This window comes from Syngnathus floridae, chromosome 17 (assembly GCF_059516105.1).
Source record: "Syngnathus floridae isolate MCC-2025c chromosome 17, RoL_Sflo_1.0, whole genome shotgun sequence".
NCBI classification, from domain to species: Eukaryota; Metazoa; Chordata; class Actinopteri; order Syngnathiformes; family Syngnathidae; genus Syngnathus; species Syngnathus floridae.
The window spans coordinates 4,760,713-4,773,799 of NC_142429.1; the positions used below are offsets into that span (position 1 = coordinate 4,760,713).

A 13,087-nucleotide genomic window follows, 5' to 3' on the forward strand; every position below is an offset into this window, starting at 1 on the left:
ATTTTTGCCACGTTGAGGTGATTGCATCATTTCTCCCGGTTTCATTTTCTGCCTCGGGAACGAGTCAGCACGCTTCCATCAGATGCGTGGCCAGCCAACACTGAAAAAAAAAAAGGTTGACACACGAGGGGACGGCCTTCAGCTTTGCGTATATCACAGTCAGCAAGAATCTAAAATAAAAATATGCTTGCTGTCCCGAAAGACGATGACAGCTCGGGTTGTTGGGGGACGGAAGACTGACACCTTTGGGGAACTGTCCGTTTAGTCGTTTGAATGCAGCACACGTGGGATGATTTGGACGATTCGAATCAGTCTTAGAATCACAACTCGATTCACACAGCGTTTCAAATTGGATTCAGATACAGATAAAGTTGTGACAGTGCGAATAGGAAGCAGCTAAACGGAAGTTGCAACGGAGAGTCAGTCAAGTCTCGTCCGTGGGGAGCTCATCAATGTCGTCTTTTGGATTCTGTCAACACTTCATCAAGCAACTCGTGTGTCTGTGTGTTTGTTTAGTTGTGCGTGTGTGTGAGAGTGTGTGTCATTGATCTAGAGCACATCGCTGTCCTAATTTGATGAATTCTGCCCCCGCTGGCCTTGGGCGGACTAATTTGAAACAAGGTGAGTGGAGGAAGAGAAGAGGAAGAGGAGGAAGAGGAGGACATGCTTGCCCTCCTCAAGGACACCAAAAGCGTGGCAATGTTCCCGCCTTCTTTTCTACACACACAAAAATCCCGTCCTCAAGAGATGACCAAAATGCCGGGAAAACGCAAACATGCATTTAGTTTGCATAAGTATTAAGACACCCTCGCGAAAGGAAACATGGTGAAAACATAGGCGTTTGGGGCAAAAATATTGGGACACGGATACTGTGTGCAAAAACTAAATATGTTTGCGTGTGCGTGCGTGCGCTCGTGTGTGGGTCCACTCAGTGGTTCAACGTGAAGCTATTGACCAAATGTCACGGAAATAAAGTACACACCAATACAATCCACTAACACACTAAATTACTTTATTTACCTAATTATCCACCTATTGGCTGCTCATTAGGCCCTTTAATTAATATTTCAACATACTCGGAATGGCACAATGTATTACTTTAAGATGCGCTTCGAGCATTTTGGGAGGGATGGCATACAGCAGACTTCTTGCATCTGACTTATTTTTTTTGTGCTCTTCGGAGATGTGTCTACCAAATTTGATTTTGCGGAATGTTTTGTTATTTGACATGCTCGTAGTTAATATCATTTAGCATATGTTTAGAATTATGTCTGTCAACCGGTGGTCCGCGGCTCTCTAGTGGTCTGTGGTTGTATTGCAGGTGGACGGCAAAATTGGAAACGGAAAATAATTGTAACACTTTTTAAAAATAAAATTGATTTATTATTTAGACTTGATTTATTTTCTAGCTAATTTTGCGAATCATTACCCATCCAAATTATGTCAAATGTAGCAGAGATTCGCAAAATAAACATACAGATGCAAATAAATAGCCATCCTCCTTTGGTGCAAAACAAAACAATATTCTGCAAAAGCAGTAGTCCTCGAGTTGCTTCGTGGTAATAATAATGGTCCATTGGACAAAACCAGTTGAAAACCCCTGGCGTATGTGAACTCACATGCCCGCGCACGCACGCACACATTCAAGAGGCCTTGGATGGGCCATGGGGGGAGCAGTAAAATGTCAGCTGATGGATTTTCATTTGGGAGGGGGTGTCAAGGCCTCGTCACCTGTGACTTCCACTCCCACCAGCCCACCTCTACGAGCTGATGATCGAGCACCAGCTTTTGCAGAGAGACAGGAGAGGGGGGGGAGAGAGAGAGAGAGAGAGAGAGAGACGCCAGTGCGCGTGACTGAGGCGCGCTAAAAAGTCCGCTCACAAGCCGCGGAGACGTGCATGGAGGAAACAAGTCCTATCTTCACTCCTCAGTCTTCACCTGCGCGGAGCGGAGCGGACACTGGGGGCCTAAAGAAGACAGGTGGCGTCAACTAAGCGAAGGAGCGCGCGGTTCCCTGCCCCGTGCGCCATGCCGCCTACACTCCCCGCCGCCTGACGCGCCCTCAGCCGCCGCGGCCGCGACCATGAAGACGACGCGCAAGTGTCGCGCTCTTCTGTCGGTGGGCCTGAACCTGGTCGCGCTGCTGTTCTCCACCACGGCCTTCATCACCACGTACTGGTGCGAGGGCACACAGCGGGTACCCAAGCCCAACTGCAGCGCGCAGCGGCGCCACAACTGCATCGACTACGGCGTCAACGAGACGGACCAGAGCAAGGTGCATTACAGCTGGGAGACCGGTGACGACCGCTTCCTCTTCAGACGCTTCCACACCGGAATCTGGTACTCGTGCGAGGAGAACATCCACGAGGCAGGTAGGTAGGTGCGGGGCAGCGCATAAGAGTCGCGAAAGTTTGCGCGTGCGCGTTGTCAGCAATTACAAACTTTTGCGTGTGACGTCAGCACACTTAAACTTATCACGACTCTGATGCGTTCAATGAGCCTGGGGGGTGCGGCAAAAAAAGTTCTATCTCGTATTCACCAGACTCTTTTCGACAGGAAAATCATTGTTAAGTGACTCAACGGCGCCTCTGCTGCAATAACTGCGCTGCATTTCGTCTGGCCACCCTTTTCATTGAAATTCAACTGTTGTGCTTTTGTCAGTCGTAACGGAGCATCTGCGCGAGCCCTCGGCTATAACTCGCCTCAAAAGTGCTGACTGAAGAAACATTTCCGCTTACATCCAATCAACTCTCCTTTTTTTCTTTATTTGAAAGCATTAAAATTGACATTTTGTCATCCGCTATAAAAAGCATGTGATTGTTTCTTTTTTTTTAATGTCCATTTGGGGCGCCCGCAGCTCACATTCAGTAAAGTGCAAACGATCAAAGTGGAGAGTCACTCACTGGGTTGGATGATGGGATGTCCACCAACGTGTCCACTTCATGCCTTGCCACCTCCTCCGTGCACCGCCACGGACTCACCAATGATTCACTGCACGATTAAGAAGAAAAATGTCACAGGCTGAAAAAAACATTTAACTTGAAACTCATTTACCAATGATAAACGTTGTCGTTTTGCTAAATCACATGCATCAGCACATACTTTGAATCAGGCCAAGATGGCCCCGGGGAGTTTCGCAAACGAGCCGCACGAGTTCAGTTAGAATGTGAGCATCGATCGGCCGGCTAATATTTCTCTCTAACGACGCTCTTCTCCAATTAGTCGCACGGCGTTCAACACTTATCACGTTTGCTCTTTGACACACTCATGATGGCAATGATTAGTTTAGTTATTCAATTTGGGGCGGTTCAAATAAACTGACCTCCTATAGGTGAAAGGTCAAAGGCTTGATTTTCACACTGATGGCTGAATAGCATTCCGGCAATTAGCCAAGCCGCTGAGCACGACAATGACGTTTTAATATTTCTCTTTTGGGCCCCGTTAGCGATGTGAGCGCATCAACTTGCGGATGAAGCTTGATTACATTTTAGATTCACGTCACTAATCAGCCGCCTTTCATTTGTATAGTGGCAACGACATCCAGCTCACCCGTTTGTTTTTTTTCTGTCTCATGTTAACCTTGAGATGATGAAAGGCTGGGAAAACACAAACACGTCGGGGTACTTTTATCATACATGCTTCGATTCTCCCAGCAGCCGCTCTCACCTCGTCCTTCTTTGCCTTGATCCGCGATGTGTCTTTTTTGTGCATCGCAGGTGAGAAGTGCCGCAGCTTCATTGACCTGGCCCCCGCCTCGGAAAGAGGTGAGTAATGACGCCCATTACGCCGCCTCGCCTGCTCCGGGAAATCACAAAGCAGAAAATGGATGGAGAGTCGGAGGCCATGCGGAGGGACATCGTACAGACACAGATGTGCTCTTTGCGTCGTCTGTTTTACAGCGCAGCATCATCACGCATGTGACCGCTTCAACTTTGATCTCAGCTAGCACGGTCACTTTTTTGACGTGTCACATTCGACTTGGAGGAAATCAATGGAGTCGTTGCGCTTCGAGCAGCTGTCACGCCGTAATCCTCCCGATGGTGGCGGGAGATCAATGAAGATTGGTCACAAGTCCCGAATGCTGTCATGGGAGGGGGAGGAGGGGGGGGCTTGGGGTTTAACAGCATCTGCTACCTGCTGTGCATGTTCTTCTGTCTGAATCTAAATGGATTCATATTTGTCTTTCTCACACTTGCACACAAAGTGTGAGCGTCAACGGCAAAAGGGAGCAGGCGGGATTGCGACTCAGCCTGATCTCAATGGGAGCAGATAATCTTTTGAAATTGCGTCGTGAGTGTCTTGAGACTTGTCGTGCGTGGAGGAGGGAGGAGGAGGGGAAAAAAAAGACCAAGAGTGTGACAGGGAGATTCCCTCTCAACTCAAAAGTTTTGAGATGTATCCCTCTTTTTTTGCATGAATTTCTTGTCCCGTACTCCTTTTGCCGTGCACGCGACGAGTTGTGCGTTTGTCAATTCAGGCGTGCTGTGGCTGTCGGTGGTGTCGGAGGTTCTGTACATCCTGTTGCTGGTGGTGGGCTTCAGCCTCATGTGCTTGGAGCTTTTCCACTCCAGCAACGTCATCGACGGACTCAAGCTCAACGCCTTTGCCGCCGTCTTCACTGTGCTGTCCGGTGAGCTCCAAAAGTTTCACGTTCACTCGATGACATGATGACGCTTGCTAACCAACAAAGCAAGAGGTTATCGGAGGTTATCCTCCGTGTTGGTGCGGCAGGGATTGGAGCTGTCTTAAAGCTCTTACACAACGGCGCGTGCGCGTGTGCGTGTTTGTACGACCTTACACAAGACACTGCCGTCGCCAAGACGCCATGTTGCATTCCAAGTCCTTCCTCTTCTTTGCATCACCATGTCTTCCCTTGAGTCTGAGTTTCACATTGCACCAAGGAATCATCTCTTGCTTGGTCGGTCGCCATGGCCGAGCACATCGGTATCCGAATATCTCGCAAAGCATAACACAGACGCCATCAATAAATGTAATTAGCGAACCACTAATTAGTCTCTTACGTTGAGCTGACGTCACAGAACCACCTGCGCCCGCGCATCATAATGTGACGCACGTTTCCTAGAAAGCCGAACGGCTGCGTCGTCAAGGTCGGACAGGAATGATACTCTCTTTATGGCCTGCTGTAAATCTCACACACTTGTTATTTACCACACACGCACACACATGCACGCACGCACACACAAACACGTGCACACACACACACACACACACACACTGACACACACGTGGCACGTGGTGGCGTTTGATGGAGTGTTAAGATGTTGACTGATGATTGGGTCCACACGTGAAATTGATCCGGCGGCCCCGACGGGCGGCTCGCATGGATCAATGGGCGCCGTATGATGACTAATTAGCATAGTTATAGCTGCGCTGATTCACGACAGCTGAGCCGAGCTGCTCAGTGATGCCGGACATTTTTCTTCACGCTCGGTGTGCCCCGTTATCGGCGTGTGCCTTTGCTACCTGGCACTTACTTGACTAATTCGGCCACTATCAAAACGTAAGAAATTTGTTTAGCAGTGCCGTTAGCTAGGTTGACCAAAGATGATGCTTCAGAGTTTTCCAAGTGTAAGTCTTCACCTGTGTGTGTGAGTCAGGTCTTCTTGGAATGGTGGCCCACATGATGTACACGCAAGTGTTCCAGATCACTGTCAGTCTGGGTCCTGAAGACTGGAGGCCTCACAGTTGGGATTACGGATGGTCTTTCTGGTGAGTTAAAGTAATGATGAAGGTGAACACGCGACCCAGGTGGGACTCGAACCCACAATCGCCAGCTCCGGAGGCTGATGCCTTGTCCATTAGGCCACTGGGTCCACATAGTGCAAGTGGAAAACATTCCAGAAAACAAATGTATAGAGCAGCTGAGTGGAGATTGTGAGTGGAAGCTTCCAGAACTTACTAGCTAACTTTTTGTTCTTCCATTAGCATGGCGTGGGGCTCCTTCACATGCTGCATGGCTGCCTCGGTCACCACGCTCAACTCCTACACCAAGACAGTCATCGAATTCCGCCACAAGCGCAAACTCTTCGAGCAGGGTCTCCGCGAGGAGCAGAACTTCCTGGACCAGGAGGCCTTCCACTACTTTCGAGAGCGCTCCCTGCAGTCCATCTCGGGCACGCTGGACGTCTACCCGGGCCCCGGGGGCATCCCCGGGGGTATCTCCGGTCCCCCACCGGATCAGACGGCGGGTCGGACCAAGATGAGGACCGCCTCCATTGACTTGGGCGAGAACACGGACTCGCTGGGGGAAGAGCAGTGCTGAAGGAGAGGCAGAACCTGGACCCGGTTCTGATACTACAATATGAATGTGTAGCCGCCTTCAGTAAGAAAAGACTTGACTAGACAAACGGCAATAGCAATGACTTGACAGACTTGAATTGTACATTGTTGATACAAAATATGATGTAGCATAATATACTGCAACCATCAATACACTGTGTGAGATCCTGAAGATTATGGACTTTGTTTCATTTTTTTCCCTGAGCGCATTTTAACACGTTGTGGAGATAACAGCAAACCAAAATCAACAATCTCTCATCAATTAACATTCGCTTAGATTAGTTTTGAGGTTTCTACGTTTATTCTTCTGGGCACTTCATTTTTTGTTGTTGTTTTTTTTTAAGCCGCAGAAAAACGTAGCTTGACACCTGACCACAAAATCCGCGCGTGGTGCAGAGGAATCGTTTACGGCTTCTGTTGTAAAGAACAAGCGGAAAGTGCCATTAAAAGCATAATTCAATTTCCCCTCAGACTTGTAAAAATCAAGCGAAAACAACGACGAGACAAATGAATGCAAATGAGCAGCACCGAGCACAAAAAGTGAACACTGTGTGTGCGTGCGTGTGTGAACTTGAGTGTGTTACGTAAGGCTGGCAGATTGTAAACAGCCTGGATTAAATTGCCTCTGACATTTCGGGAGGATTTAATAATCCCGAGTTAACTGTGAAATCCTCCATGTGACTTTTCTTCCCCCTTCTTAGTTTATGACAGCTCATCAATACCTTAAAAGAATTTTGAATTTATCGAACATAACTTACATGTATCTTTGATATGCGAAATTTTGTGATAAACAGATGAAATTTAGGCCATTTCTGAAACCTGAATTTGGCACCCCAATCCTGTTTAAAACTGTAAATTGACACCTGAAACTTGATTTCTGTCTTAAAATGCAAACCAGATCTTCCAACCGTTATTTGTTCTGCGAATCGCTAACGCTGTCTTGAAACCCAAATTTGAAACGCTGCGCATGTAAGTCGTCTGCAATACATAACTCGTCTGCCAAAGTGAACTTTTTATTTCTCTTTAAATGAAAATTCTATCACTCACTTTGGTGTGTGTGTGTGGAGGTCTCGAGTCATTCAGCTCAGTTCTCATCTCCAAAGCAAACTTTGAGTGGACTCAACTTTTTGGTCTTTTTTTTGGTTCTGCTTTCTGCTGCGGGGCTCTCAGCACCGTCCCAGTGCTCTCATTGCCATGATGCAAGCGGAGGCAAGCGCTTTACGACTCTGATAAAAAGTGCAACAAACGGAAGAGTGAACAGAAGCCGAACCCCCGACAGCAGTTTCACCGGTCCGCGTGAAATTGGGTCGACAAGTCTTTTATTAAAGTCTCTAGCGCCCCCTGAAAAGTTGAGAAAAAGAAAGATTCCCAACGCCCATTTTACAGCTCCACACTAAATTGGGTGGACGGGAAATGACACACAAAAAAGGGTAAAAAACGTATGACTCAAAAGTGAAAGGAAGTCAGCCATTTTGGAATATTTTCTTAAACAGGAAGGAAGATGGCCATTTTGGTTTAAAATGGACATTTCTGGGCTAATTTTCATACAAGGGTTAAAACAACAACAAAATGGCGACGACTTGGCGAGACTTGGACATTTCGCTAGCATAGGTCACGTCTAAGTTGTCTGTGTGCTCCACGACACTTGTTCTTGGAAAGCCGCTTTTTACAAGGCGGTCACCAAACTGCTCAATGTGTTGCTTTTACTGCAGCTGCTTATTTTTGCCGTCTTGTGTCACCTTGATTTGTGGCGACAGTCTTTACAAGCGCTCAATGATTTTTTTTCCCGTTATGACATTCAAGACCAATTCATTCATACGAGTGGAGGAAGTAGGAACCCAACCTTGCCTTCTAACTCTAAATTAAAACAATAATATGTATTTCAAACTCGGGAGATACACTCGAATCCTAATTACAAAATATTAAATTGACATTTGGGAAAATTCAGAGCAAGATTCTTCCATCACATTAAAACTGTCCGAATATTCATAACGCTCTATAATTTAGGGAGTTTGGGATTATTACTGCCATGTTGCATCATTATAAAATATTCCCTTCATTCAATTGTATTAATTACCCTCATTTGAGCATGACTTCTTCATCAATTAATGATCAATACTTGCAGATAAGATAAACTCAGCACTTAATTAAAATGAATAGAAGAGGTTCATTACGAGATTATCAGAAGGATTTCTTCGTAGCATTCATTTTCCCCAGAGTGCAGGCAGAAGAAGTTATGAACTTTATGAACTGTGGATGTCGTTGGTGGCGCTATTTGAAATGAAAATGCTGCTCTCCTGTGGTCAACTTGCAACACTACAAAATCTTTGGCGGCTCCATTCACACTCGCAATCAAATTTACATTTAAAAGCTTAAACCAGGCTTGAAACACTAACATGAAAAAAACATCTCACCTCTGTCCCGACATTGTCGTCTTCCCGCCCTTGCTGGGAGGTTGCTGAGTTAACTTCAAGACGCACTTTTGGAGACGGTGCCTTTCACACAACAAAAACATGGGAAAACGAGTTATTACTGAGGCTAACATAATACATCATGCATAGATGAAATTTAGCGTAAAATTACCTTAGCATGAAATCTATATCAGTTAGCTTCATTTTGGTAAGCCCAGCAGCGTTTTTTCTTACTTCCCACAAACAGTTTAAAGGTTCAACATTCTGAAATGAAAACTAAGAAACCACAGCATTCTGTATAAGATAACTGGTCGTTTATACGTAACGTCACAAAAGCGTGTTGGAGGAATTCGGGGCTTATTTGGACTTTTTTTTCCCGCCCACTTGAGTGTCTCCTCATCTGTAGAATTATCCAGCCCTTGGAAAACGGCTCAAATGCTTTGCTTCAGAACTTTCCTCAGGCCAACTTTGGGTGGCAGATGAGTCAAGGCTTGAAAACGTTAAATCAGTCGGGAAGCCCGATGAGCTCGAATCAACAGTCAAGTCACTCGTGTCTTATCCTATTATGGCAACAAGTGAAAAGTCGTGCAGCCAGGCTCATGCCAGCACAAGCACTCCTCGAAAATGGACTACAAGTGGAATCTACTAATGACTATGAACACAATATTAAAGTTTTAAAACTACTTTGAACAAGCAAGAAATCACATTTGCACAAAATTGTGATGCATTTAAATACCGACGTCATATGACCCATGGGTTTATTAAGAAAATGTTTATTAATACCATAAATCAAGTATAAAGGTTCCTTCTCAAATCCAGTCTTTGCAGACAGCCAGAAAGGTTAGCGTGTTTTTTTTTGTTTTTGTTTTTGTTTTGTTAAACCTTTCATTCAGACTTCAACTCAACTCATTGGTTGTTGTATGGTGGGTCAACGACCTCCAGGTATTATGGACTAGGGATAAGTGGTGCATTCCGGGCGTCTAGGTTTGTATTGTGGCGCACACAGGGCCTCGAGTTCTTCCAAGTAAATTGTGTTGGTGGTGCGTTTAGGATCTCATTGCTGTGATTTTCTTGTAGACTTTATGGTGCATTCAAGGTACGCGGTTCAATCCAGTTGCCTGACCATCTCCTCTTCCATGTTCAACTCGTTCGTCTTGTCTTTGGGCGCTTTGTCGCGGGGCGCTTTGGGCTTAAAGGCCGCAGAGAGCAGCTCCTTCTGGATCCTCTGCTCTCTCTGGCGCCGAAGTAGAGCAAGTGTCTCCTTCCTCTGGGCCGCCATGGCCATGTAGCGCTGCCGCTCATCCTCCCGTTGCTGCGCGGCGTCCTGGTTGGGCGGATCTGCGCGGCGTGGCTCCGTGTGACCACTTCGCTCCGGCCGAGACACGGGCAACCTCTGCGGGATGTCCGCCGCCACCAGTCGAGACTCGAGTGGCGTTGGCATGCACAGGGAGCTCCAGAGCTTCCGGGCGTGGGTCACGTCCTCCGGGGAGGAGCCCCTAAACACGGTCAGGATTTCGTTGGAAACGTCGTGGTCGGGCTCCGGAGTAGCCGACATGACAGTGGCAACTTTATCGCTGTCCGGGGTGCTGTTTGAGTTGGTCGTCGTAGCAACGACAAAGAACCCGGATGAAGACGACCCCGTTGTTTTTTTTTATTTTTTTTTATTTTACGTCGCAAAGTAACTTTTTGTTCTCGAGTTAAAGTGCTAAATAGCATGTACAGGCGACGTTGCTTGCTTGAGAGAAACATTTTGTATTTTAAAAGAAAAACCTCCGACAGCAACAATGTTGATTACAATGGTTGTCATAGGAACGACAAATTCGTGAAAAACTTTTGGCTTCACGGTTCAGGCAAAATTCTAAAAACACTAATCAAAGAACAGGAGAATCGTACCAACAATGTTTATATTAATTGTGAATTTATTTGACACCTAAATAGCCTACTTTGGCCCACCTATTTCCTAAAATTGGCAAATTAAAAATTATTCGGTTTTTATCAAAGTCAAAAAAGTCAAAGTCTGCTTTATTGTCAATTTCTTCACATGTCAAGACACATAAAGAGATCGAAATTACGTTTCCCACTATCCCACGGTGACAAGACATATTACACAATATAGATACAAGTACAAGGCAGCTCGGTGGCGCACTGGGTGGCACGTCTGCCTCACAGTTAGGAGGGTGCGGGTTCGATTCCACCTCCTGCCCTCCCTGTGTGGAGCTTGCATGTTCTTCCCGGGCCCGTGTGGGTTTTCTCCGGGCACTCTGGTTTCCTCCCACATCCCAAAAACATGCTTGGTAGGCCGACTCCAAATTGTCCCTAGGTGTGAGTGCTAGTGCGGATGGTTGTTTGTCTCTGTGCCTTGCGATTGGCTGGCAACCAGTTCAGGGTGTCCCCCTCCTACTGCCTGTTGACGGTTGGGATAGGCTCCAGCACGCCCGCGACCCCCGTGGGGACTAAGCGGTTCAGAAAATGGATGGATGGACATACAAGTAAACAGCACAAAAACTAAAAACAAGAAGGCACAAACAATGAACAAATAAGAGCGATGAATAAATAATAAATAAGAGGAGCAAAAATGGAGCAAGTGTGCATACAGCAGACAGTCTAAATAAATAAATAAATGAATAAATGAATAAATAAATAAATAAATAAATAAATAAATAAATAAGAGGAGCAAAAATGGAGCAAGTGTGCATATAGCAGACAGTCAGAATATAGTACAAAAGTACAGGACGTTATGCAGCCGAGGGTGGAGGGGGGAGAGAGTTCAGGATCCTAACAGCCTGGAGTATGAAGCTGTTGGTGAGTCTGGAGGTGCGGGAGCGCAAGGCTTCTGTACCTCTTCCCAGAGGGCAGAAGATCAAACAAAGAGTGAGCGGGGTGACTCACATCACACACAATCGAGGTCGCCTTGCGGGTGAGATAGGAGGTGTAAATGTCCTTCAGGGAGGGGAGTGAAGCACCAATAATCTTACCATCTGTGTTCACTATGCGCTGCAGGGCCCTCATATTGTATTCAGTGCAGCCACCACGGTAGTATGTGGTCATGATGGCCGGAGGAGCACTTGCTCGCCTGAGTTTCCGTAGGAAGTACAGGCGGCGCTGAGCTTTCTTTGCCAGTAATGCAGTGTTGGTGGTCCAGGAGAGGTCCTCGCTGATGTGCACCCCCAGGAATCTGGTGCTGCTCACTCTCTCTACCACAGCACCGTCGATGGTCAGTGGCAGGTGTTGGGTGTGACCCTGTTGCTGTAGGTTGCAGTGCAGTCATGCGTCAGCAGGGTGAAGAGCAGCGGACTGAGCACGCAGCCTTGGGGGGCCCCTGTGCTCAGCGTGATGCTACAGGAGATATTGTCGCCAACACCTGAGGCCTCTGACAGAGGAGGTCCAGCAGTCAGTTGCAGAGGTAGGTACTGAGGCCCAGCTTGTCGAGTTTGCAGATGAGTCGCTGTGGTACAATGGTGTTGAATGCAGAACTGAAGTCCACAAACAGCAATCTCACATACGAGTCTCTATTCTCCAGGTGGGTGAGGGCTGAGTGGAGGGCATCCTCAGAGGACCGTTTGGCTCGGTACGCAAATTGGAAGGGGTCTATGGTGGGAGGGAGAATGGATCTGATGTGCTCCATGACAAGCAGCTCAAAGCACTTCATGATGATGGGTGTCAGTGCCACGGGGCGGTAGTCATTGTAGCAGGATGGAGCAGATTTCTTCGGCACAGGTATGATAGTGGCAGCCTTGAAACATGATGGGACGATGGCCTGCTGCAGGGAAATGTTAAAGATGTCCGTGAAGACACCCATCAGCTCCTCAGTGCAGTCCTTCAGCGCTCGACCTGGGATGTCGTCTGGGCCCGCCGCCTTACGGGTGTTGATAGCGGCAAGCGTCCTCCTCACATTATGATCACATGATTATATTATTATCATCATTATTATTAATCATTATAAGTCAATTAAACAACAACATAACCCCTCACCTACAAACGACCTAGCACAGGTGTCTGTTGTAAGCCCTCTTGAGCACCAAAGTTTGCCTCCTTTCGGTCTTTCACTGATTGCTGAATGGAATTTTGTGGGCTTTTGCCTTCCTGCCAAATTTGGACTAAGTCACGGTGTCACGGTCAAATTTGGGAAGCAGGAGGAGGAGCGTCAAGTTCTGCACCATCTTGCCCATCGGCATCATCCTCCTCCTCAGTAGCATCCAGCTGCTGTGGGCTCTTAATTGTCTCGTTCCGAGTCGAGCTTTCATCCTGCGCCGAGAAGCCGACCTGACCTGACAACAGTGAGTGTCTTTTTTTTGTTCTTTGTTCATCTTTCTCCAAACCTTTCTTTCCAATCAACTAACTTCTGAGTATCTTAAAATTACCAGATGCCAGTTAAA

General features: G+C 47.0%; 2 protein-coding genes and 1 non-coding gene across 3 annotated transcripts; 1 reads left to right on the forward strand and 2 right to left on the reverse strand.

Moving 5' to 3' along the window:
• The first annotated feature begins 1,745 nt into the window (after positions 1-1,745).
• Positions 1,746-6,472, forward strand: gsg1l (gsg1-like). The gene is made up of 5 exons (XM_088357826.1): positions 1,746-2,372; positions 3,717-3,764; positions 4,478-4,630; positions 5,619-5,730; positions 5,947-6,472. Exons 1-5 carry the CDS (start codon positions 2,084-2,086, stop codon positions 6,281-6,283), a joined length of 939 nt encoding a protein of 312 aa, XP_088213952.1. The 5' UTR covers positions 1,746-2,083; the 3' UTR covers positions 6,284-6,472.
• Positions 5,762-5,834, reverse strand: trnar-ccg (transfer RNA arginine (anticodon CCG)). Its single transcript has one exon. It is a non-coding gene; the product is annotated as a tRNA-Arg (tRNA).
• A 2,481-nt stretch (positions 6,473-8,953) lies between the features above and the next one.
• hoatz (HOATZ cilia and flagella associated protein) lies at positions 8,954-10,320 on the reverse strand. Its single transcript, XM_088358269.1, has one exon. The coding sequence runs from the start codon at positions 10,264-10,266 to the stop codon at positions 9,817-9,819; it is 450 nt and encodes a 149-aa protein (XP_088214395.1). The 5' UTR covers positions 10,267-10,320; the 3' UTR covers positions 8,954-9,816.
• Positions 10,321-13,087: the final 2,767 nt, after the last annotated feature.

Bases quoted from the DNA above. Each gene is read 5' to 3' on its own strand.
- hoatz (XM_088358269.1), bottom strand. From the start codon at position 10,266: ATGTCGGCTACTCCGGAGCCCGACCACGACGTTTCCAACGAAATCCTG.
- gsg1l (XM_088357826.1), top strand. From the start codon at position 2,084: ATGAAGACGACGCGCAAGTGTCGCGCTCTTCTGTCGGTGGGCCTGAAC. The intron at 3,765-4,477 runs GTGAGTAATGAC...TTGTCAATTCAG, and splicing joins GGCCCCCGCCTCGGAAAGAG to GCGTGCTGTGGCTGTCGGTG. The intron at 4,631-5,618 runs GTGAGCTCCAAA...TGTGTGAGTCAG, and splicing joins CGTCTTCACTGTGCTGTCCG to GTCTTCTTGGAATGGTGGCC.